Source organism: Lampris incognitus, chromosome 17, assembly GCF_029633865.1.
Source record: "Lampris incognitus isolate fLamInc1 chromosome 17, fLamInc1.hap2, whole genome shotgun sequence".
NCBI classification, from domain to species: Eukaryota; Metazoa; Chordata; class Actinopteri; order Lampriformes; family Lampridae; genus Lampris; species Lampris incognitus.
In genome coordinates, this window is record NC_079227.1 from 6,359,568 (window position 1) to 6,384,604 (window position 25,037).

A 25,037-nucleotide genomic window follows, 5' to 3' on the forward strand; every position below is an offset into this window, starting at 1 on the left:
AACCAGAGCACTGAGCCAAGGCTTCCAGCAATAGCAAAGGAAAATAGACATATTTGCACTTAGATAGTCACGTCTCTGTACAAACATGTACGGTCATAAAAGGCCAAAATCAATCAAACACATTAAGGAAAAACAAATACTGTATGTAAATCTCATAAAACATCTCCAGCTTAAAAGACCTACGTGCCCATGAATGTTTGTCTATTGAGAGGCCTTACCTTTTTTAAAGTAAAAACTGGAAAAACTTGTGTGGAATGGGTTGTGATTACTTGATTGCGCAGCAGCCGCTGACAACACAGGGGGAACACTGTACACAAGAACAGCTCTTGCACAATTGGTAGAGGTTGTTATTATTATGGGTAAAAGTATGTTCTTCATAAAACACCACTGCTGTCCAGTAGGCAGGCGTCTTTCGCAGTCAGTGTGGGCTGTTCCTGACTGCTTCAGTCATTACCATGTGAGAAGTAGAAAATGAGCATGGGTTCTAGAGCCAAAGCGAATGACAAGAGAAATGTGCGAAACCGAGGCAGGAGGAAGACCACGCTGAGTGGGAGGCCACCACATCAGACCAATCTTAATAGATTTGATGCCAAGAGGGATAGCCCCTGATTACGCCGGCAGCCATACCAACATGTACCCCGGCTCTGCCAAATGACGGAGGCTAAGACGTTATGGGCTTAGCTAGTACTTGGATGGGAGACCTCCCGGGGAAACTGAGTTGCTTCCGGAAGTGGTGTTGGTGGGCCAGTAGGGGGCAATCTTCCATCTGGTCCTAATAAAAAAAAAAAACAACAACAACAACAAATATCAAATCCCAACGCTCCAGTGCAGTGACGAGGACACTGTGTTGTAGGAGATGCCGTCCTTCGGATGAGACTTTAAACCGAGGTCCTGACTTACTGTGGTCATTACCGATCCCATGGCACTTACTGCAAAGAGAAGGGGGTTCTCTGGTGTCCTGGCAAAATTCCCAAATGGCTGTCTCTGTCTGGCCACCCTAACCCCCCCCCCCATGTAATTGCCTCAATGATTCCTACCTCTCCACCTCAAGCTGATGTGTGGTGAGTGTTCTGACACAAAATGGCTGCCGTGCACCACCCAGGTGGTGCTACACACTGGTGGTGGTTGAAGTGAGTTACCCCCTTCACTGTGAAGTGCTTTGGGTGTCTAGAAAAAAGCTATATAAATGTAATGATTATTATTAGCCTTGTAGTCAAGACCACCCAAGTCCAGACCAAGTCTTATAGGGGGCAAGTCTGAGTCATGTCCAAGACTGGAGTTTATCGAGTCCAGGTCAAGACCGATGCAACCAAATCTTGCATAAAGACTGACACCAGAACAGTACAGGTCACACAAAACCCCATGACTCTTAACTATTATAGTCTACCATCACAGTAAGTCACAATTTCACTACGCTGTTGTAGTCATTTAGTTTTTTTCCTCCAACAAAGGATTTTTTTCAGATTTCAATTTTCCAGTGTTTTAGACATAAATTAATGATAATAACAAAGAAACATTAGATCAGATTGCACTTTGTTGATCTCCGCAGGGGAAGTTTGATATTAATTTCAAAAAGGAAAAAAAAGTAAATTGGTTTCACACTGTATGTTGGGACCTACCGGTGGGTCTTAGCAGGGAGCCCAGCTTGGCCGGCTGCCGGGTATCCACAATATACACATTTCGTCTGGAGACAGACCAAAAAAATGGCGCATTTTGTTTTTTTGTGATCAAATCTTTTTTTATTTGAAGAAAAAAAAACAACTCAATAATTTGCATACTTTCTGAGAATGCAAATGATGGAATCATTTGATTATGTTCCAAAATAACGGTTAATGTTGACATACCTTGTCTGTTTCATTTGATCATTATTAGGCCATGACTGAAGGCTGAAAAGCAGAATAATGCATCAATGAACAATAGAGAGAAGACCGTTGGTTGTCTCGCTGTTTGAGAGGTAATGAGAATGTATTGCTTATTTCACTGCACAGGGTATTTGGTGGGTCTGGGGCAAAAAGTATTTCCACAGATGGGTGATGGCATGAAAACCTTTGGAAACACCTGCCCTTCTGTATTAAGGGTAATTCCTTTTCCTTTCTCCCTTTTCCTCCTTTACTCCCTCTTTACCCACGACTGCCTGCCAACTCACCCTTCAGATGTAATAAGTTTGCGGATGACACCACAATCATTGGCCATATCACCAACATTGACGAGACGGCCTACTGGGACGAGATTCAGCACCTCACATCATGGTGCACTACCAACAATCTTGTTCTCAATGTGCAGAAGACAAAGGAGCTAATTGTGGACTTCAGGAGGTCTAGAGGCTGCAGCCACTCGTCCATACACATCAATGGGGTGGAAGTGGAGCGCGTCACCAGCCTTAAATTCCTTGGAGTCCACATCAGCGAGGACCTTTCGTGGACATTAAACACCCAGGCCCTTGTGAAAAAGGCCCAACAACGCCTGCATTTCCTGAGGAGCGCCCGTCTATCGCCCAAACGTCTCACCAACTTCTACCACTGCACCATAGAGAGCATCCTGACCAGCTGCATCTCAGTGTGGTACGGCAACTGCACCTCAGTAGACCAGAAAGCTCTGCAGCGGATCGTCAAGGCAGCCCAGCGTATCACCAGTACCCAGCTCCCAGCCAAGAAAGACATTTATCACAAACGCTGCCTTCGAAGGGATCTGAGCATCAGCAGATCCCACCTTCCAACCATGGACTGTTCTCCCCCCTGCGCTCTGGGAGGCGCTACAGGAGCCTCAGAGCCCACACTACCAGGCTCAAAAACAGCTTCTTTCCACAAGCTGTTGCCCACCTGAACCTGGCTACCCACTGAATGTCTGCGGATATTTTTAAATATTTTGTACGCGTGCTCTTTTTTAACTTATTTTTAGCTTTGGGTCTTCATGTGTGTATATCTCATGCTGTGTTTGTCTGTGTCTGTCTTGCACTGTTTGGTCAAGCCGCAGCCCTCGTTTCATTTTAACACATGCCTGCACATTGTTTGTAATGACAACAAATTGAATTGAATTGGCGGCACGGCGGCGCAGTGTTTACCGCGGTCGCCTCACAGCAAGAAGGTCCTGGGTTCGAGCCCCGGGGTAGTCCGACCTCGGGGGTCGCCCGGGGTCGTCCTCTTGTGTGGAGTTTGCATGTTCTCCCCGTGTCTGCGTGGGTTTCCTGCCACAGTCCAAAGACCTGTAGGTCAGGTGACTTGGCCGTAGTAAACTGTCCCGAGGTGTGGGTGGGTGTGTGGGGGGGGCCCTGTGTGGTGGCCTGGGGGGGCCTGTGTGATGGCCTGGGGGGGGCCTGTGTGATGGCCTTGTGGGGGCCCTGTGTGATGGCCTGGGGGGCCCTGGGTGATGGCCTGGGGGGGCCCTGTATGATGGCCTGTGGGGGCCCTGTGTGATGGCCTGGGGGGGCCCTGTGTGATGGCCTGTGGGGGGGCCCTGTGTGATGGCCTGGGGGGGCCCTGTGTGATGGCCTGTGCGGGCCCTGTGTGATGGCCTGTGCGGGCCCTGTGTGATGGCCTGTGGGGGCCCTGTGTGATGGCCTGGGGGGGGCCTGTGTGATGGCCTGGGGGGGCCCTGTGTGATGGCCTGGGGGGGCCCTGTGTGATGGCCTGGGGGGGGCCCTGTGTGATGGCCTGTGGGGGCCCTGTGTGATGGCCTGGGCGGCCCCCTGTCCAGAGTGTCTCCCCTCCTGCTGCCCAGTGACTGCTGGGATAGGCTCCAGTATCCCCGCCACCCTGAGAGCAGGAGAAGCGGTTCGGGAAAATGGACGGACGAGTGGAACCCACGTCCCGGAAAGTGGAGCGCGTTCGTCTGCGCACAACGTTTAGTGGGAGAGACACGTCATTGTCCGTCTCAGCTGAGTGCAGGCGTCCATCCCTGCAGGTAATGAGACGCGTCACATTAGAGCACACGATTTCAAATCAAGACGGTCGTGCAACAGGATTCCCCCCAAAACCACTTCAGAGGGGCCACGGTGTCACGAGAAACGCCTCGTCTCCAGCAGGACGGGTGCTCGGTTCTGGGCGTCGAGGATCGTCTCCTTGTTGAATAAAGTTGTTAATGCACCATACGTGCGGTGCTCAACGCACCGGATCGCATGCATCCGCTATCGCTGCTGCACAATTTGCATGCTTCCCCCCCCCCCCGCGCCCCCCCCCGCTCTCTCTCTCTCTCTCTCTCTCTCTCTCTCTCTCTCTCTCTCTCTCTCTCTCTCTCTCGCTCTTTTTACATCCCCTCATCTTCGCCCCGCTCCCACCAGCGGCACCACACACGATCGCCTCCCGGCCGTGCGAGCCTCCTCGGGGCCCGGCGTTACCCGCACCTCTCGCCCGCCGAAGGGGAGGCCGTCATGACGGATGCGACGACGACGAGGAGAAGAGAGACGCGCCAGGACATTTTTATTTCCACGCGAAGAGTGTAGAGGGAAGCCGCTGCGTGTGTCTCCCTCTTTACTTTCACCGACCGACCCTCCTCCTCCTCCTCCGCCTCCTCCTCCTCCTCCGCTGGCAGAAATTTATAAAGAACAAAAAATCGGAGCGCGGCGAGTGAGCGAGCAAGGGAGGGAGGGAGGGAGCGGGGGGACTGATCCGCCGAGGCTGAGATCGAGAGGAGAACCCAGGGAAAGAGGAGTCATCCGTACAACCGGGACTTTCCCCCCCTTAGTGCCCCCGAAAGGAGGGGGAAAAGTCGCAATTGTGGAGAGTGGAAGGAGCGCGGATCTCAAGACGTGACAGCGTCTGCAGCCGCGGAGACTTTCTATATTTTTTTTAATTTGGGTAAAAAAAAAAAAAAAATATGGCCGAGAACGTTCTGGACTCTGGCCCGCCTTCAGCCAAGAGGCCTAAACTCTCGTCTCCGGCACTTTCCGCCTCGGCTAGCGACGGAAACGGTAAATATGAACCCCGCCGCTGTTCGTTTCGAGTCGTTGTTGGTTTTGGTTTTTTTTTTATTTTTATTTTTATTTTTTGACTCGGCCCTTTTCACCGAGCCCGGGTTTGGGCTGAAAGACGGGGAGGGCGGCGTGGGATTTACTCTTGTGTTTTCTGTCGTAGCTCGGCTAGCTCGGCTAGCACGGCTAGCAGCCCCCCCACCCCATCCCCGTCGTCGCTAGGAGAGGCTCTCGTTAGCTCGGCTAGCACGTTAGCAGCCCCCCCACCCCATCCCCGTCCTCGCTAGGAGAGGCTCTCGTTAGCTCGGCTAGCACGTTAGCACCCCCGTCGTCGCTAGGAGAGGCTCTCGTTAGCTCGGCTAGCCGCGATAGCTAGGCAGCTAACGTTAGCCCTCTAGCCGTCGTCGGCTGTAGTTTTGTTAGCCGTGCCTAGTCAGTGAGCTAACGCTAGTCGACTCGGCTTGATGGTCCCGTGTTTAATGGCTAGTCGCTTATTAGCCAGCTTGCTAATTGGCTAAACAGCCAGCCAATTTGGAAAGTTTTTGCTGGGTGGGGGGGAAGGGTTTCTCTCCTTTGCTAACCCTATCCAAATACCAGAGTTATAACTCCGGGTTGTTAAAGCGTGCTAACGTTTATGGGATCAAAAACCTAATTTTGCCTCCCCATCAAAACTCGGACCCTTCCCCCCCCACCCCCCCACTAACGTCGGTGTTAGCCTGAACTGAGGTGGCTAACTGTGGTAGCCCTTCTGGATGAGCTAAATATAGGCCCGTGGGTCTGAGGGATTGTTATGCTCAAATTGCCATTGTTGGTTTTTCTGCGGATGGCGTGTGGCTGGAAGCAGGAGTAGTGGGGCTGAGAGCGTTTCCAGGGAGCAGGGACAGCGCCATGTCTGGCCTCTGCGATCTCGAATTTATGGACAAGTTTGCACACAACTACGCGGCCGTCAGAATGCGAAATAGTTAGCTTGATTTCATCACTTGCGCGTTTTGCCATCAAACGCTGCAGCTTGAACGTCGTACCCCTGGTTGTGATCAGTGACAGCGTCGTTGGACGTGAATTTGCATCGTTCTGGCCGTGGACATCTTTACCATTTGTTTCCTTGTATGTGACAGCTTGCACTATTTACGCGGATCCTCGGCGTAATGGTGGAAAAAACGCTGCGCCCCGTCTTGCTTAAAAACTGACAAATTGCACGACGAGTCTTGGTTTGCTTAGTTGGGCTAGATATGAGGTGTTTTCATTTCACGTGTTGAATGGTTTGATGGCTTTGGGCAAGCCTTACATGCTGCAGAAGCTACATGACCACGGTTGGGTTTTTGCAGTTAATGGCTCTTTGTGAAATCCCCTGCCAGGTTTTTATTACAAACAATTCATTGGAGTGTGAATTTGAAATAAAATGGGTGCCTTTTAGTTGTTTTTCATCTTGCTTCTACCTTCTAAGAAGTTGTAAATGGAGATGGCATCCAGACCCCGTTTACACCTGGTATTAAAATGCGATCTGTATCTGGACAGGTTGTCTGGATAAGGAAAAACACATGTTAACAAAAGGTGTAAATGTGTTGTGATTGGAATGTGATCGGATCTGGCTGACCATATCTGGAGGTAGTCTGGCTTGCATTGTGTTTGGATCTTAGGTAGGTATTAACTCAAATCGTACAACGTGCTAGGATCCGTACCTATGCAATGTCATCATTCCCGCTCTGACCTTTGACCGCAAATATCATTGAGCACTCCTCGCAGAAGAAGTTCGATGATGAAAAGGATGAACATTTAAATAAAGTAGGCTATACAGTGACTGGTAGAAATGGAAGATTCACGTCCCTAGAGCCATCAGGAAACGAGATGTTTATGGGGTGGCTATGTTGACACTGAGCCTACAGCTGATTTGCCACCACCTCAAATTATTGGCGCGCAGGTTTTTCTCTGGAGGACAGAGATCCAATCTCAATGAGGATAACGAGAATACATTAAATATACCAGGTGTAACTCAAAGGCAAGATCGGATCATTTATTATCTGGATAACGTATTCGGATACAGATCGCATTTTAATACCAGGTGTAAATGGTGTGCTAGTCTACAGCTGATTTGCCGCCACCTCAAATTACTCAGATGCAGGTTTTGCTCTGGAGGTCAGAGACTCGATCTCAATGAGGATAGCGAGAGCGCATTAAAAATACCAGGTGTAAACGCAAAGGCAAGCTCGGATCATTTAATATCTGGATACAGATTGCATTTTAATACCAGGTTTAAAAGGAGTGAGAGATGGCTTCTGTTGAAGATTAAGGGCATTTTCACATTAGGTACAATTGCTTTGTATCATACCTGAGTAAAATTGCCCCCACCCCGCTGGTCAGCGTTCACATTAGTAATGTTCTGTTTCCAAGCATAGCTTTTGGAGGAGACAGGCGGTGTTGAGAAATTTCTTTGTGCATAGCAGTCCACTTCCATGTTTTGGTACAGTTGTTTTCACACCTGATGAAAACTGTACCCGAGTACACATGAACTGTACTCAAGACCACCTTTTCAAGTGGACCCGGGCACAGATCAACGAACCGTGCCTGGGTACAGTACGCAGTGTTCACACTCCTCTAACGAACTGGACTTTGGGGTCAAGTGTACTCAGATCCGAGTCTCTAGTATTAAAGAACTCTTAGACCCTGTACACCTGGCATTTAACATGCGTCTTAGGGTGATCCTGTCACAAGTGGAAAGCTCGAAGTACATCAGTTCACACCTGGCATTAGAATGCGTCCCCACCTGCATCGTGAGTGACCACCTGCGATGTGGTCTCATTTCTATGCTCTGTATGCAAATAAATGCATACATAATTTCTGTTTGTAAAGACCAAATGCGTTGTTTTTAACAGGCAGGAAGCAGCAATGCACTTCCCGTGTCTAGTCTGCCGGAAATTAAAAGAAGAAGAAGTGCACTTCCCATGCCTAGTCTGCCGGAAATTAAAAGAAGAAGAAGAAGTTTGCAAAGACCTTGGTGCGCGGGTAAAATCAAAACGGTACAGACTGGGTCTATTCTTTGGTGGTTTCCAGGAAAACCAAGTCGCCCAAGATGTTTGACGCACTTGTAATGTATCCCTATGGGCTTTTTGAAATTTTCAGATGTCATGGACAAAGCTAGCTTATGTGAATGAGTGTGTACTTCCGCTTATGTAGAGAACGTCGGTTGAGTAGGCAGTCCTTCATTGTGGGCCAGAACATATTTGCTTACACACTGCTAAAACAATGTGGCCATATGTGGCCCAGACCACCTTTGAATGTGGTCTGAGTGATCGGATCTCAGTGCGTCCTCAATGCGTCTTTTATTTATTTATTTGTGTATTTTTTACTACTTTTACTAATCCCCCATGGGTAAATTCTTTCTCTGCATTTAACCCATCCTAGCTAGCTAGGAGCAGTAGGCAACCATGCAGCGCCCTGGGACCAACTCCAGTGTGTCTTGTCTCGGTTAGGGACACAGACAGGAATGTTAACCTTAACATGCATGTCTTTTTGATGGTGGGGGAAACCGGAGCACCTGGAGAAAATCCACTGCAGACACTGGGAGAACATGCAAACGCCACACATCTGGGGTGTATTCACACCTGTACTTGGAGTTGTCTACTTTTGATCGGATCACCCAAGATGCATGTTAATGCCAAGTGTAAACAGGTCCTTAGTTTGAGCACTGAATCTCCATTTAATCTTGAATCAGCTTTTAAATTAGTAATAGTTTGTGTGTGTTTCTCTGTATGCACAATTATATTTGTAGGACAGTGTCTGAACAAGCTAGACTAATTTTCAAATGCCAGAAAAGATAGTGATGGATCCATTAACATAGGGACGCAGATGACCATTTTTGAGATCCTGACTTTTAGGAATTTCAGAAATCCACTGTTTTATTTCCCATATCCAAGCTGCTGTTCAAATCGTGAATTGATTTCTCTTTGCTTCTTTGATTGACTGACCGGAAAATGAGCTGAACCCACTGCATACAGACTTGTCGCTTCAAAGTACTTCTCTACCAACCTGGCTCTGTCATTCTCCTATTAATGACTTTGAAACAGTCTATTCGTCACCCTCTCTGTATAAACCTGTCTCTGCGTAACATAAAATCACTTAATTGGTTGGGCTACCCCTACACTAGCAGGCAGTGTGAGGGTGAAATTCTGCCTATAGCTGTATACATCACTGAGTTCCTTTGGCTCTCGCTTTTAGGTTTCTGCTTGAATGCAGTGTGCCTAATGTGATGTCACAATTTTGTTTTTATTTTGTTGGTTCTCAGGCGGGGTAAGGGTGACAAAATTGCTCAAGCAAACCCCCAAACAGCTGTTTTCAGCATTTTTTAATGTCAACTGTGCAATTTCTGCATCCTCACACAGTCACAGTAATAAATGTGGGCTTTTTCCCATTCACAATACCAGGTTAATAAACCCTTTCTTTTCTTCTCACACTCCTTTTTTTCCCCTTTTCACTCTCATCATATCCCCTTTTCTTCCTCCTCTATCTTTGCCGTCCTCTTCCACCTCTCCTAGATTTCGGCTCGTTTTTTGACCTGGAGCATGATCTCCCAGATGAGCTCATCAGTTCTTCAGAGCTGGGCCTGGTCAATGGTGGTGATCTCAACCAGTTGCACACCAGTCTGGGAGGGGGCCCTGATGGTTTGGGGCCTGGTGGAGCAGGAGGAGGAATGGCCATGGGCTTGGGCCCTGGAGGGGGTCCTGGGGGTGGGGGTGGCGGCGGGGGCCAAGATGCGGTGGCCAAGCACAAGCAGCTGTCTGAGCTCCTACGTTCTGGCGCACCACCCACCTCTGCTCAACAGGGGCATCAAGGGGCTATGGGAAGCCCAGGGGGGCCCACCGCCATGGGGCAACACTTGGGGAATATGAAGGCGTCCCCTGGCCAGGGGCCCCAGCAGGTAATGGGCCAGGGGCCGCAGCAGCACCTGTCATCCCAGCAGCAAGCCAACATGATACAGCAGCAACAGAATGCAGCAGCTGGGATGGTGGGTGGCATCAACAGGGGTATGATCGGAGCCCAACAGAAGGGCAACAATCCACAGCAGCAGCCTGGGATGATGGGGGGCCAAGTCATGAACGGCTCCCCCAGGATGGGCTTCGGAAACCAGGGGATGAGTGGCGGCAGCAACCTCCTAGCTGAGACCCTGCAGCAGCAGCCAGGAGCTGGGGGACAGGCTGGAATGAGAGGCCAGCAGCCTGGAGCATTAAACAAAGTAAGACTCTTTCAATCCTTGAAATAAAAGCTATTAAAATTGTTTCCCTGTCAACGTTATTTTAACCATACCTTTTTAATTGATTTTTTTTCTTCTTCTTGGGAATCTATTCCCAAAACGAAAGTCATCATCTAAGGTTGCTCAGTTTATATAGACTTGAATATGGATTTTTGAGCTAACTGGATTGCAGACTGTGGTAAGAATCTCATGAGCTGTTGTGAAATCTTATCCACTCAAGTCCTCTCAAGATAAACCCTGCAGCCATGAAGAGAAGAAGTTATGGTTTTATGTTGGATCTAGCAGCTAAAATAAAAAATGATTGGAAGGGCTCCAGGTTACATCAGTGGAGGAGGGGAAAAATTGTGTTTTGGAGGTTGCTAAGGAATTAAAAAGAGAGAAAGAGGAGTAGACTAGATCAGTGATAAAAATGCCCATTTAACTCAATGGGGGGGGGGTTATCTTTGTGTCAGGTTTTCAGTTGTAGTAAGTAATCCTCCCACACTGCTAGCTAAATGCGTACCAGGCGTTACTGTAGACCAGTTTGAGTGTGGAACCCCTTGATTAATTTAATCCATCAAAGTGGATGTAGGCTGTGAGATGTCCACATTAAATCTTTGCTAGTTGCTGCGGGCTAATTGGTTTGCACATGTTTCAGGCCTTTGTTAATGATTTTACTGAACTAAGCTCTGCTCACCTACTTAATTGATTAGGGGTGCATCGTCTCTCTTCAGAGGTGGGCGACTTTAATTGCTCTCAAACGGTAGGGGACAAGTGAATTACAGGAAAATGGCTGCCATAATTTAGTTCTCTCTCTCTCTCTCTCTCTCTCTCTCTCTCTCTCTCTCTCTCTCTCTCTCTCTCTCCTGTCAAGTGAATGGAATCTCTTGGCTTTGATGACATTCACATTGTAGCAACAAAACCCAAAGCTTTTCAGTACTATGAGATACTAGAGTGATATGATTGCTGGAACAGCATGATGCATGTTGTCAGGGCAATGGGAGATGCGGTTTGCTATACAGTAGGTGACATTTAAAGCAAGTGCATAGTTGAAATTTTGTGAATGGCTTGCTCTAAGGCCAGTTGAAATACAATTGTTCCTCTTCATTTTTTACCCACCTATCTTTTTTTGTCTCACATTATTTTGTTTGTCCTCTTATACCTTACGTCACTAACTCACTCTCCATGTCCTACCTCCTCATTCTCTATTAATTGTACTTCTGTTTTTTTGTGCACACTTTTATCCTTCACGTCTTAACTTTGCACACTCCCCGTCCTCTTGTCCCAGATGGGTGTGATGGGGACCTCTGGCGGCCCATACGGAGGTCAGTTTGCAGGGCAGGGGAACCAGGGGCTGGGAGGCACAGGAATCGGACCACAGCTCCAGACCAAAGGTCCCATGGCTAACAGCCTGGCCCAGTTCAACATGGACAAGAAGAACCAGCCCATGCAGGGAATGGCAGCCATGGTAGGAATGATATGACCATTTTACAACATCTGCAGTAATCCATTTCATTGAATCTTTATACTAACTGTTTAATCTCTTTTCAACTCTTTTTGTTCCTTCACATCTCACCTTTCTTTATTTGTATCTGCCTACTTCTCCTCTGAACTTCTACTCCAACTTATCAACCATACTCTTGCTATTCTTCATTCTCTTCCATCTCACCTCTTCTTATGCTCTTCAAATTTAACTTTTCTAATCTTCCTATAATGTGCCTTCTCAACTTCACCTCCTATCCTCCTCTCCTTACTTCCTGCCTCCTCCCACCACCTTACCCAGGCCTCCCAGCAGCCACAACCAGGAGTCAGTGGCCCCTCTGGTCCTTCTGTGCCAGGAGGTGCTCCAGGGATGGTCCCTAACTCCCAGGGGGGCCTGGTGGGTCCCGGAGCCCAGGTATCTGCAGCCGCCGGGGCACCTCCCACCGCCGACCCCGAGAAACGCAAGCTGATCCAACAGCAGCTGGTGCTCCTGCTCCATGCACACAAGTGCCAGCGGCGGGAGCAGGCAAATGGGGAGGTGAGGCAGTGCAACCTGCCCCACTGTCGCACCATGAAGAATGTCCTCAATCACATGACCCACTGCCAGGCCGGCAAGTCCTGCCAGGGTGAGTGGAAGGGGATACCAAATGGCGAGATGTAGAACTGTGGCAATTATTGGGGGTTTTAGAGTGTGATTTCAGTTTAAACATTTGTGAGTGTGTGTGTTGAGGCTGACATGCGTGCAGATGTTTGTCTGCATACTTGAACAGTGTTTTTGCTTGTGCCATAGAGAGCTGTTTCACATCAACAAAACCAAAATATACAGTAAATGCTAAAAAAAAAAACAGGAAATGGAAACAAGAAATATTGAAAATAAAAAAATAAAATAAAAAACTGCACAAGGAAAAAAAATTAGAAACCTATCTTTATCAACATTTAATGTAGAGCGATGGCCCCAGTTCAGGATGATTACAGGCTGCGTTGAAAAACAATATAAATGTGTATGCTGTTCTAGGGGATGAGTTGGGCTGTTTTGGCGTAAGGTACCAGATTTTGTTCACTGCTCAACTAGTTGATGTCGTCAGGACACTAAACGCAGATGCCCTCAATGCACCATTGATATTTTTGAGGCGTCTCTGTGAGACTTTGCGAGCCACGGTTACCCAGAGGCCCCCGTCCCTGCATCACTTTTCAGAAATGTTCATGTGTACCTTCACAGAAGCATGTTTCATTCAGCCTTTAATCACACTGTGAATTTTGTACTTTGATTCCGCTAAGAAGCAGCAACCTTTTGAGATACCAGTTTAGGATATTTGTAAAGAACTGTTAGGACAATCCTGTTGGGACCCATTTCTGCTTTACCTTGCCAGCTTCATGATTATTTATTTTTGTCTATTTTAACTTCCTGTGTTATGATTTTATATTGTGTTAAATCAAACTTATGCTCCCTCTCTCCCTCTATGTCCACCTCACCTCCCCTGTCCTCCTCAGTCGCCCACTGCGCGTCGTCCAGGCAGATCATCTCACACTGGAAGAACTGCACGCGACACGACTGCCCCGTCTGCCTGCCGCTTAAGAACGCAGGGGACAAGAGGAACCCGCAGAGTGAGTGTCTGTATCCGACCGCACCACTCTGTAAACCAAACATTCCCCTCCGTTTGTGCACCCTCACAGCATCCTGGTGTGTGTTAAAGCTGATAGTACTCCGTGGGATTCAGGCATTTCTATCTTAACAACTTGCAGCGCCATTGGGTCGCACATGTTTGGGACTCTCTGTTTGTGTGCCATTTCACCCAGATGATGCCACCTTCACCAATTCCAACCTTATCATTTTTAACCTTATACCCCATCCTGACCCTGGCCTTGACCTTGACCTTAACCCTAATCTTAACCTAACCTTAACCTTTATCTTAATCAAATGTCAACCCCCAGGTGAAATGGTGTCCAAATAAGGAGTCACGTACATGATTAGCATGGGTGGTGGCCCAGGTGGGCTCACTGCAGTCTGTAGGGCAGGGCTGGTGCAGTGATCCACTGGTTGAGACTCACAGGACTACTGATGCACTAAAAGCACAAGCAACGGCACAATTCACATGAAATTACATTTGACTGGGTTTCATTTTATGATTTGTTTACTTGTGGATTTATAACCTGTAGTTTTTCTTGTCCTTATTAAAGGATTATGAATTCTCTTGTCCTATTCTTCGTGTCACCATAGCTCTACTGGGTAGTGCTGGTTCAGCTCTTGGAAGTTCTATTGGTGCAGTCCCGGGTGGGCAACCAAGTGCTCCCAATCTCAACCCACCCAGTCAAATTGACCCCAGCTCCATTGAGAGGGCCTACGCCGCCTTGGGCCTCACCTACCAGGCGAACCAGATCCAGACCCCGACCGCCCAGCCCAACATGCCCAACCAGGGCATGCAAGGCCAGCCTGGCATGAGGCCTCTTAACCCTATGGGTGAGTGAAGGCGCTTGCTCACCAGTTGTCCGTCCTTCTTTCATTGCATTATTTTCAGTGTAAAGGATGTACCACTCCACCTGATGACACTGAATGAATGATAAGCTGCTTTTAGCGGTCAGGGCGCTCAGAGCCAGAACATTTAAAAATTAGCAGCTGCCAAAAGATTGCTGCATTTAACAACTCTTAAGTTGCCTCGTAAGTGTTTCTGTGACGCATTAAGCTTTACGAGCTAAAATGCTTGTGAATCCAGGCACAGGTAACTGGCAGGGTTAAATAACATTTCCTCTCAAAAAGACTTGTCTTTCGATGCCCTAGGTAAATTGGATAGAATACCTGCTCCCTAAAAGATGCCACTGAACAACTGTGGACCTGACAGCTACCCAGTCAAAAGGATTATAAACATTGAATGGAGGAAAAGAAAAGATGGGGAAGGTTAATTCTGCAGTTGTTAAGTGTACCCTGTCTGATCTTCCCACAGACCCTTAATATCTTGTAGTGTGTCCCAATGTAAAAGTGCATTTCACTTCGGAATGCAAAATGTACATTTTGTCATGGTGATAGTTGTTTTAAGAGTGAGAATTTCAGCTGGGAGCAGAAATCTCTTAGCAGCCAATATTCCTGGCTATTAGCCTCCAAATTTAGCAGCTTGACAGAGAAAAACTCTACAAATGCAGTAAAATAAACAGGTGAATAGATACATAGTTAAATAAAAACTGGTACATGAAAATACAGACTCGCCACACTTGCATTTCAGCAAACCTTTTAGCTGCTCATCGCAAACATGAGTAAGTGGTGTGGTTAGGCCTTTTTTGAAAGGGGAAAATGTGGTATATTTGGAAAGTGTGTCTGCCTGCCTGCATACGTGTGTGTGTGCACGTGTGTGTGTGCGCGTGTGTAAGTGAAGGTAAGTGTTTTCCAGGTGAAGCTCTTGTGTTACTGCTTTGGTATCAGCAGAGCCTTTCTAGCGGTGTAATCATATGGTGCTGTGTGCCTCCTGTGTCTAGGTTCCGCTCCCATGGGAGTCAATGGAGGTGTTGGGGTGCCCCCTCAGAACCAGCAGCCCAACCTGCTGCAGGACACCATTATGCACCTCAACGTGAACAGTCAGGGGTGAGTAGGAACACACATACTCACAAGTTGATGGTTATTTAAAGTATCTCATAGTACCAAGTAGGGTTGGGCAATCGCTTGTATTTTCATAATGTTCAACCGTGGCGACTCAAGATTGCCGATAGGTAATCCAATCGCCAGGGGGGGCGGCAGGAGTAGGTGGCGGTGGGGGGAGTTATGTCACAGCACGCCAGTATGAACGATTTAGGCTTAGTGTCAAAGAAAAACATACACCTCTTATTTAGGAATATTATGGGTTTTACCCAGATGCCGAAGTTGACCCTAAGGATATCACAGAGTATATCTGCAAACTATGTAGAAGATGTGTCCCAGTGAAGGACATGCACCACTAATTAATTTGCCCTCATGAGGTTCACCATCACTCCATAGCTGCAAAACTCTCAATACATTTTAAGTAAAAGCAATGAATATGATTCTGAGTCTTGAGGGTTATGTGGATAAACATTTTGTAAAATAGTGTGAACATTTTATTTAAAATATTTCCATCCAACCATTCATTATCCAAGCCGCTTATCCTGCTCTCAGGGTTGCGAGGATGCCTATCCTAGCAGTCCCTGGGCGGCAAGCGGGGAGACACCCTAGACAGGCCGCCAGGTCATCACAGGGCTCATTATAATTTGTATTTGCTGTAACTAGTATACATTAAAATCTAATAGCAATGTCTCCTCTATTCAAACAACAGCTCCCTTTTAAAAGTCTGTCTCTGTGCTTCGTGTAACAGTATCACATCATGTTCCATTTAACTTAATTATTTTATCCTTAATTCACAATCCAAATCATATCCATAATGTCAGATCCATAAAATCCATGTCAGATCGATGGAAAAGAGATGGCAAACTGGTATGTAATCAAGGATTTAAAATTCACTCGTCACTCATGCTCAATGAGGCTCAGTGGGCGGGCATGCCACTGTACCAAAAACATCTCTAAATAAAAAGTAGGGTGCAGATTGTAGAGATTATTTTTTATAAAATCTTAGCTCTGATAGTAGGTTAGTTGAAACTTCCTTAATATCAGCGCAGGAAAAATCAGTTGTCAATCATCCTGTCAATCGTTGATATACAAGCTGATCGCCAATCGGCACAAACCTAGTACCGAGGTCACACACCTTCAGCAAGAGACCTGTTGGAAAGTGAACACTTACCGTACCAGTATGGGTGCTCTTCTCTGCCAGTTGAGAGACACTGGGAGGAGAACTGTCAACCTTAGAAGGGTTAAGAACGAGCGCGTCTCACTAAGATATAGTCGACCAAAACACTGTAACGCTTCAAATATACAGGGCTTGAACCCAAGACCGGCTGATATTGACAGATGAAACATCACAGTATTTTACTGAGTATGTCTATATCGATAATGATAATGATATTACCAGAACCACAATCCATCTATTCTCATATCACCATATCCAGATTATAGCCACGTATTCGCCAGCTGAACCAATAGTGTCCGGGTTTTGCATCCTTAAGTCTTTGTCTCTCTGCCCCCCTCTGTAGTCTGATGAATGATGCCGGTGGTGTGGGCTCCATGCCCACAGCTACCCCTCCCTCTGCCACGGGCATGAGGAAGAACTGGCATGAAGATATAACGCAGGACCTGCGAAACCACCTGGTGCACAAACTGTGAGTGTTTCGTTATTTATTTTTTTAAGGCTGTGTAGCCACCTTTTTATTACTCGCTGTGATTCTGTTCATTCTCTCGAAAATCTGTTTTCCTTACCTTGTCTCTGTCCTCTCTCTCGTCTCTGTCTGCCCCCCCCAGTGTTCAGGCCATCTTTCCCACCCCTGACCCTGCTGCCCTGAAGGACCGTCGGATGGAGAACTTGGTAGCGTATGCCAGGAAGGTGGAGGGAGACATGTATGAATCTGCCAACAGCAGGGTAAGCCGGTGTCCCCGTGGTCTCATGAATTTACCTCAAGCTGAAAACCACTTGCATATTTTTTGTATTTATTTACGTGGTGATAAAACCTCAGTAAACTGATCGAGAAGCAAACCTGAGGTACATCTGAAGTGTTGGATTTTGAAAGAGGATAGGTGTGTTGTAGTTTTGTGGAGCATTTGAAGTTTAGTTAAACATCAATTTGTGATACTTCAACTTCCAATTTCCTTTTTATCAAACTGACAGCTCCTAAGAAAAGGAACAGGACATGTTTTGTAGGACATAGCCTTCAGTGCTGTGCAGCCCGTTTCTGATGGTGCACTGAAGCGCTGTTGCCTTTCACCTGAATGACCAACCTGAGTTTGCTTATAATGACCTTGGCTCTGGAGCTAAAAATAGAGCTAAACAAATGCGAGACTGGCATGGTACATGTCGGAGGAGGGCTGATGTCGTGATAAGCAGTAGTCTAGACAAGAGGAAAGAGAGTGAATAACTTTCCTCAGATCAAAAGCTGCTCGATTTAGGAAGTGGCTAATAGCTGAAGGAAACCTGACAGTATGGTGTATGTCAGCATCAGCCATCTTTACCTGAACTCCACGTCTCACAATTCTGCATGTTCTCCAATGCACTGTCTTTCTCTCTCTCTCTCTCTCTCCTCCTCTGTCAGGCGGAGTACTACCACCTGCTAGCAGAGAAGATCTACAAAATCCAGAAAGAGCTGGAAGAGAAGAGGAGGACCAGACTCCAGAAGCAGGGCCTGGGGCTGGGGCCCCCCAGCATGGGTCAGCCTCCTGTTGGACTGCCTCCTAGTAAGTGAACATGCTGCACATGTAGATACTATGTAAAGCGCACCTTAACCTTTTTTTAATTTTCTGCTTTAATATGAATTTTTTTTTTTGTTTCTAAAAAGTTTATTTGGTACTCTCCATGATGCATTTATGAATGAGCGTGTGTGGGGGTGACTTGCATTGATAAGTGTGAATAATTGCTGATTATCATCTGATTTGTGTTTTGCTCTGTTGTATAATCTTTTTTTTTTTTTAATATACTGCCCTTTACCAATACCATTTCTCTGAAAATTTTTGCTAAGTTGACCTCAAACTTTCAAACCTATAGAAGACATGTACTGACACCGAGCATACAGCTTTGTATCTCATTTTAGCATCAATGTAGAGTGCGTACATCCACACATAGGCCGATGCTTGCATTTGCGAACGTCCCCTCTTGTGTATACACACACACACACTCACGGAGTGATGTGTACATACTTTATTCCAGGATAAATAGAATATTCTCAACCTGTGACATCTTTCTTTACAGATGGGCCCCTCCCTGACCCGTCAATAGTGCGACCAGCAGGACCCAGTCAGATGGTCAACAGGATGCAGGGCCCAGGTATGAATCACTGGGGACATGGACAGGATGCTGCTTTCTTTAATCCCCACAGTGCCGGTGTATGTCACTGTTGAACATCAACTTTAATTTTCTTTAGCTTGCTGACAATGTTCGTTAGGGTTACTGGTAAACTTGCAACCACCTTTTGTTGTTAAAATACAGACTGAGTCCAGTTTTCCTCAGTTTTATTGTGTTCCTGTGGTCATTCCACAGCAGCTTGACAGGGAAGGGTGGTTAGTGTTTTGAGTAAACTCATCAAGTATCTGTAGCCAGCTATTCCATTCCGACATCAGACATCAGTGACTAGACATCAGTGGGCGTCCAGGTAGCGTAGTGGTCTATTCTGTTACCTACCAACACAGGGATCGCCATTCGAATCCCCATGTTACCTCTGGCTTGGTCGGGCATCCCTACAGACACAATTGGCCGTGTCTGCGGGTGGGAAGCCGGATGTGGGTATGTGTCCTGGTCGCTGCACTAGCGCCTCCTTTGGTCGGTCAGGGCGCCTGTTCGGGGGAGGTGGAACTGGGGGGAATAGCGTGATCCTCCCACGCGCTACGTCCCCCTGGTGAAACTCCTCACTGTCAGGTGAAAAGAAGCGGCTAGCGACTCCACACGTATTGGAGGAGGCATGTGGTAGTCTGCAGCCCTCCTCAGATTGGCAGAGGGGGTGGAGCAGCGACTGGGACAGCTCAGACAGCGAGGTGATTGGCCGGGTTCAATTGGGGAGAAAAGAAAAAAGACGACATCAGCAACCATGTGATGTGGAGTGTGCCAACAGCCTGCCGACTTTGCTTCTGACCAGTCACCATCAGGCAGCAGTGAACCAGACATAGGCACATAGTATTCTGTGTTATGTTCCAACTGTCTGCTTGGTTGTGTGTAATCAGGTATGAACCAGTTCAGTCAGATGGGGTTGCAGTCCATAGGCCAGAGGTCTACGCCTCCTCTTCCCATGGGAGCACCAAGCAACCAGGTCAGTATCCTCAATAACAATAAGGTGATTCCTGAAAGTAGAGTATCAGTGATCTCAGGGCTGCAGACTAACTCTTTACATTGGTTGCACTGGTGCGCGCCCGAAGTTGTTCACCGCACCTTTTGGCGCCACAATAATACATTTTAAGCGTTAACTTTTTTTGTCAGTTCCCATACACATCGGTAATTTCTTAACACATTATGTAAATGATCGTAAACAGGAATAAAGGTGTAGATAAATGTTTTTCTTTATTTAAATCGAAGCACACTCAGCAAGAAATCGTGATAACCTCAATTTAAAAAAAAACAAACTTAATGTGCTGATGTAAGTGCTTGACAAACTCAAATAAATAAAACTTGAATAGCTCAAACAGAAGTGTGCGCTGCTCCCGGGTCCTTACAAAATATCCCCCTCAGCTGGCCCATGCTGGCCCACGGGCACCGCGGTATTCTTCTTGATGAAAAAATAATCAATTGTTCTGTTTATTTTACTGTTTTTTTCGCTCGACGAAGAGTACAGGGCACGGTCTAACACATACTTGCCTTATTTTTTCCCCACCCGCATTCCGCGAAGACCCTTACTCCTCTGTTTCTTATTGACTAGTACTCATTGCCTTTGTTGGTTAGACTGGTTAGGTTTAGGCATGGAGGAGTGAGATGGTTAGGGTAAGAATATCAGGGTCAGAGCCAATCGTAGGTAGAGCGGGATGCAGGATGTCTTAATGCAGGTGGGGAAAAAATAATGCTTTACACACACACACAGACCTGCTAAATTCCAGGTGCACTGGTGCAACCAATAAAAATGTTAAGTTGCACTTAACAGATCCCCCCCATTTTTCTTCCTAATTGTACATGGCCAACTACCCCAATCTTCCAAGCCATCCCGGTCGCTGCTCCACCCCCTCTGCCAATCCAGGGAAGGCTGGAGACTACCACATGTCTCCTCCGATACATGTGGATTCGCCATCCGCTTCTTTTTACCTGACAGTGAGGAGTTTCACCAGGAGGATGTAGCGCGTGGGAGGATCAGGCTATTCCCCCCCCCCCCCCCAAACAGTTGCCCCGACCGACCAGAGGAGAGTGCAGTGATCAGGACACATACCCACATACAGTTTCCTACCTGCAGACGCGGCTAGTTGTGTCTGTAGGGACACCTGACCAAGCCGGAGGTAACACAGGGATTTGAACCAGCGATCCCCGTGTTGGTAGGCAATGGAATAGCCCACCACACCACCCGGAAACACTTGACAGATTTTTTTGTCACACCCTGGAGCCCTGGATCTATCAGAGTCCTCCTTTCCTTACTTGGCCATCTGTCTTTTGCTTTGATTCTCTCTTTCTTGCTTTCTTTAACAGATAATTTATTCTTTATGGGGATTATCAGTGTGGTCGGAACACTTCCTTGACCAGTTAGATGGCTTGTTTGGCTTGTTTGTTAGTAACCATATACTTTTTCATCTCTAGATGGGTATGGTTGGAGCTAGAATGGGCCAACCCAACCTCAACCAGATGCAGAACCAGTTCCTGTCCCAGGCACAGTTCTCCGGCTCGGGACCAGGGGTGGGCACGGCACAGCCCGGCATGAACCAGTCTGGAGCACAGGGAGGCATGGCACAGGTAAGATTTGTAAACGCCATCTCTTTGGTGAGCTGGGCTTGACGTTCTTCATGTTTTTTAAGTCATGAGTAATTTATATCGATTTAAATAATTGTCCTCCTTCTTTCTTTTCCCCATCCCTTGTTTTACTGTCCCCCTCCTCCCCTCTTGACTTACCCCTCATCTCTTCATTGTCATCCTCTCCTCTTCCTGTCTTCAGACACAGATGGGTACTCCTCCCTCGCTGCCTGTAGCCAGCCCTCTAGCCCAGCCTGGCTCAGCCAGTGGGCCCAGTGGAGTCTCCTCAGTGGGGCCAATGGGCCCCCAGAGCGTGGGTGGAGCAGGTCCGAACTCTGCTGTTGGAGGCCCCACATCAACCATGACCCCATCCAGTACCAACCAACAGCCCAACTCCATCCCTCACCTGGCAGCCATGCGCGGCAGTTCGCCATCCCCAGCCCGCAGCCGAACCCCTACCCCCCACCAGACACCCCCCAGGCTAGCTGGGTCCCAGACCCCGCAGCCACACACCCCCAACCCACCCCAGCTGGCTCCCCCTCCAGCCCCCCAGCAAAACCAGCTGGGCCAGGGCCCAGGCTCCAACAAGCCTCACCAGCAGCAGCACATCGGGGCAGCTGGCTCTTCCACCCCCTCCCACCCTGGGCTGGCCTCCAACTCCACACCGCATGGTGCACAGCTGCCACGCACTCCGGTCAGTATCCCAGTCAGCTGTGCACAGCTTGGCCTCAACACCCAGTCTCCTGACTTCATCAAAAACGTGCATACTCAGTCATATGTGCACACTCGTTTGTTAATTACAGACTCACAGCAGTTTTGTAGTTAATTGCGTAGAATAAAGGTTTTAACCCGACTATGGATCAAGTGACGTACATCAACTGAAGAGCTCTAACCTCTTGACAGAGAGTCAGATTTAGTGATCATCAGTAATTATGTCAGTGATGTCAGTAAAACCATATATGTGCTTAAGGAAATGTGTATGTTGTTACTGTCGGCGTCCCATGTGCATTTCATTGACCAATGTCTTTCATGCAGTTCTTTGTTTAATAGTCCTTATCATCATTTCTTCTTCTTTCTTGTCTCATCCCTCTATCTGTCTCTTTACTGGTATGCTGTGTGTGTGTGCGTGTGCGTGTGCGTGCGGCATGTGTAGTTGTCCCAGAAGGGTTCATTCACGGCTGACAGTCAGGCCCTGACTCCAGCCTCTGTCAGCAGCCTGGACACAAACTCCCAGCATTTCCAGTCGGAAACTTCTGCCAACCTTGAGCCCAAGATGGAGGTCAAACAGCCAGACGATGAAGAGGACAGTGAGACAGGCGGCTGCTCCAAAGGTGGGAAACTTGGCAGCCTCAAGTTGGAGGAGAAGCTGGTGAAAGTGGAGCCGAAGAGTGAGGAGTGTTCAGGAGAGGGCGGTAAAGGCATTCCGATGGACACGTCGTCCATAATGACAAGTGTGAAGACGGAGGACGTGAAGCCAGAGGTGAAGAAAGATGTAAAAGAGGAGGAGGAGTCGTCGGAGACCACAGGACCTCAGGCTCCGGTTAAAAAGAAGAGTAAGGACTGAATGTTTGTTGCACCTGCTTCCATTGTATGTTACTGATCAACAAAAGGTAGCAGTGTTTCCATCAAGCTGCTTTTGTGTGAATGATGAAGTTAATGATGAGAGAAGCGGGGCACGAATGCCAAACTAAACAATAAACGTGTAAAGGTTGACATGTTGGTAGAGATTATGCAATAAAGACCAAAATTGATATTTTTTTAAATTTCTTAAGTGCCAAATAATTGTGTCTACCCTTCCCAGTATTTCTCTTGAATCTTTTTTATGTCGCTATCTTGTTGCTCCCTGCATGCAAAGAGAATGCGTGTTGCTTAAAGCTAACTAGCTGAAATGCACCTAATTTGTATTTTGATTTTATTTTTTTTCTCTTTGGAAAGTTTCTTTAAAATTTGTGTAACATTTTGATGGAAACACAGTTGGTGTTTATCTTTATTCAGCGAAGAATTAAAAGGTTTTGACTGCATGAAAACATTAACAACCGCATTTTCTTATCTCCGTTTTCTCTTCCTTTCTCTCCCCTCCTCTTCTCTCCTCCTCTCCTGTCCTCCCAGTCTTCAAGCCAGAGGAGCTCCGCCAGGCCCTGATGCCCACTCTGGAGTCTCTCTACAGACAAGATCCAGAGTCTCTGCCCTTCAGGATGCCTGTAGATCCACAGCTTCTCTGCATACCTGTATGTATTCATGTTGTATGTTATTGTGTTAAGGTGGTTCCTGCACTGCCAGTCCTCATTGAGCGTCAAGTTTCATTTATCGTGGATCATGTGAATTTTTAGAAACACAGTTCACATTTGTGTTTGGCGTGTGCAATTTATATCTGTGTTTGCATGTACGTAGATTGTGTGCGTATATAGTATATATGGTGTGTATACATGTACATGTGTGTTTGTTTGTGCTCCTGTCACTAGCTGTGTCAACACGTATACATACACTGTAAGCTTTTTGAAATATTCTTGCACAAATGTCTCGAATGCCAAGACATTCTCTAAGACAGATGACGTGATTCTGAGTCAAATCAGTTTTATTGCATCCTCAGTGTCTGTTCTGTCTGGTAGACGCATTGTTTCCTGTTACTTTTGATTGATTTTGGCGTTACTGGACATTCTGCAACAATTTCAGTTCTGCTAAATGTCAAGTTCTGATATATTTTTTGTTTTTATCATTGACAAAACAACATCATTCAGCTTCAGTTTTAACTACTTGATCTTGATGCATACTGCTTGTGGTCTTACAGGATTACTTCGACATTGTGAAGAACCCCATGGACTTGTCAACAATCAAGCGCAAGCTAGACACGGGTCAGTGCTCAATTCTTGGTGTGATGAGGTTTGGTTGTGGCTGTAGGCAGCAGCGCTGAGCACAGTTTAACTTACGTAATGGTTAGCGTAGATATCAAACACAGATGAGAGTGTATTTAAAATTGATTAAAGTAAGATTATGGGCATTTAGGAGGACACTACGTGTTCTGTTCGTATTTTCAGCAGGTGTCGTCACTGAAGTCACCAGGTAACACGGTCACTCGTTAAACCAAAACACGAGGATTGCAGGAGTCTTTCCTTCTCTAAATACCTTAAATTTTGTTTGCTTATGATTCTGTTCATCTGATATGGCATAATATAGAAAAAGATTGTTCCAAATCTATGTTGGAACCACAGCGGCCCCAGCTTCATATCTCCTGTAGAGGCAGTGTCACTGCTTTATAACTGCACAGTGCTAAAACCACAGGTGACCCATTAGTCCACAGCCATGCACACTGTCGACCAGTGGTTTTGATGGTTGACTGTTGTGTGAAACCCCCGGTACTGGTGTCATTCTTTAAATTTTAGTTTCTTGGCAAAACAAACGAACTTTTTATTTTACACGTCACAAAACTAGACTTAAGCCCAAAATTCACCTCCCAGTTTAATAACTTGTACAGTAGGCCAGAGGTTTTGCTTGTAACTGGACCTTTAAATAATGGTTGGTTCTCAGTCAGTGTCTTGTTAGAGGAGACAAGCTTTGTAGCCGCACCTTAAAGTGTGTCAGTGTCCTTTCCTGGCCTGTGTAGAACATGTTCTGATGACCCAGCTATATGTAAATCCTACTGTTGTCATTATCTGATTCCTCTTGTATGTTTGGGCTTCTAGGCCAGTACCAGGAGCCCTGGCAGTACGTTGATGACATCTGGCTGATGTTCAACAACGCCTGGCTGTACAACCGTAAAACGTCCCGCGTCTACAAGTATTGCTCCAAGCTGGCTGAGGTCTTTGAGCAAGAGATTGACCCCGTCATGCAGAGCCTGGGCTACTGCTGTGGTAGGAAGGTGAGACAGAAGGGCTGATGGCAAGATGGGATTGGTATCTAACAAAATTGTTAAATAATACGATATACTATTTTATTAACAACTCACTTGCAAGTCATTTCATTTGTGTATCACCTT

General features: G+C 47.0%; 1 protein-coding gene across 1 annotated transcript in view; it reads left to right on the top strand.

Moving 5' to 3' along the window:
- The first annotated feature begins 4,631 nt into the window (after positions 1–4,631).
- Positions 4,632–25,037, top strand: part of ep300a (E1A binding protein p300 a) — a 43,919-nt gene continuing 23,513 nt past the window's right edge. Inside the window, exons 1-18 of the mRNA XM_056296590.1 lie at positions 4,632–4,906; positions 9,436–10,133; positions 11,419–11,598; positions 11,914–12,238; positions 13,104–13,217; positions 13,831–14,070; positions 15,078–15,183; positions 16,698–16,823; positions 16,963–17,080; positions 17,748–17,889; positions 18,401–18,475; positions 19,366–19,451; positions 20,915–21,067; positions 21,267–21,758; positions 22,218–22,617; positions 23,174–23,292; positions 23,853–23,916; positions 24,745–24,920. Of these exons, the coding sequence (XP_056152565.1) occupies positions 4,813–4,906; positions 9,436–10,133; positions 11,419–11,598; positions 11,914–12,238; positions 13,104–13,217; positions 13,831–14,070; positions 15,078–15,183; positions 16,698–16,823; positions 16,963–17,080; positions 17,748–17,889; positions 18,401–18,475; positions 19,366–19,451; positions 20,915–21,067; positions 21,267–21,758; positions 22,218–22,617; positions 23,174–23,292; positions 23,853–23,916; positions 24,745–24,920 (3,708 nt within the window). The 5' untranslated portion in view covers positions 4,632–4,812. The remainder of the gene's footprint in view (positions 4,907–9,435; positions 10,134–11,418; positions 11,599–11,913; positions 12,239–13,103; positions 13,218–13,830; positions 14,071–15,077; positions 15,184–16,697; positions 16,824–16,962; positions 17,081–17,747; positions 17,890–18,400; positions 18,476–19,365; positions 19,452–20,914; positions 21,068–21,266; positions 21,759–22,217; positions 22,618–23,173; positions 23,293–23,852; positions 23,917–24,744; positions 24,921–25,037) is intronic.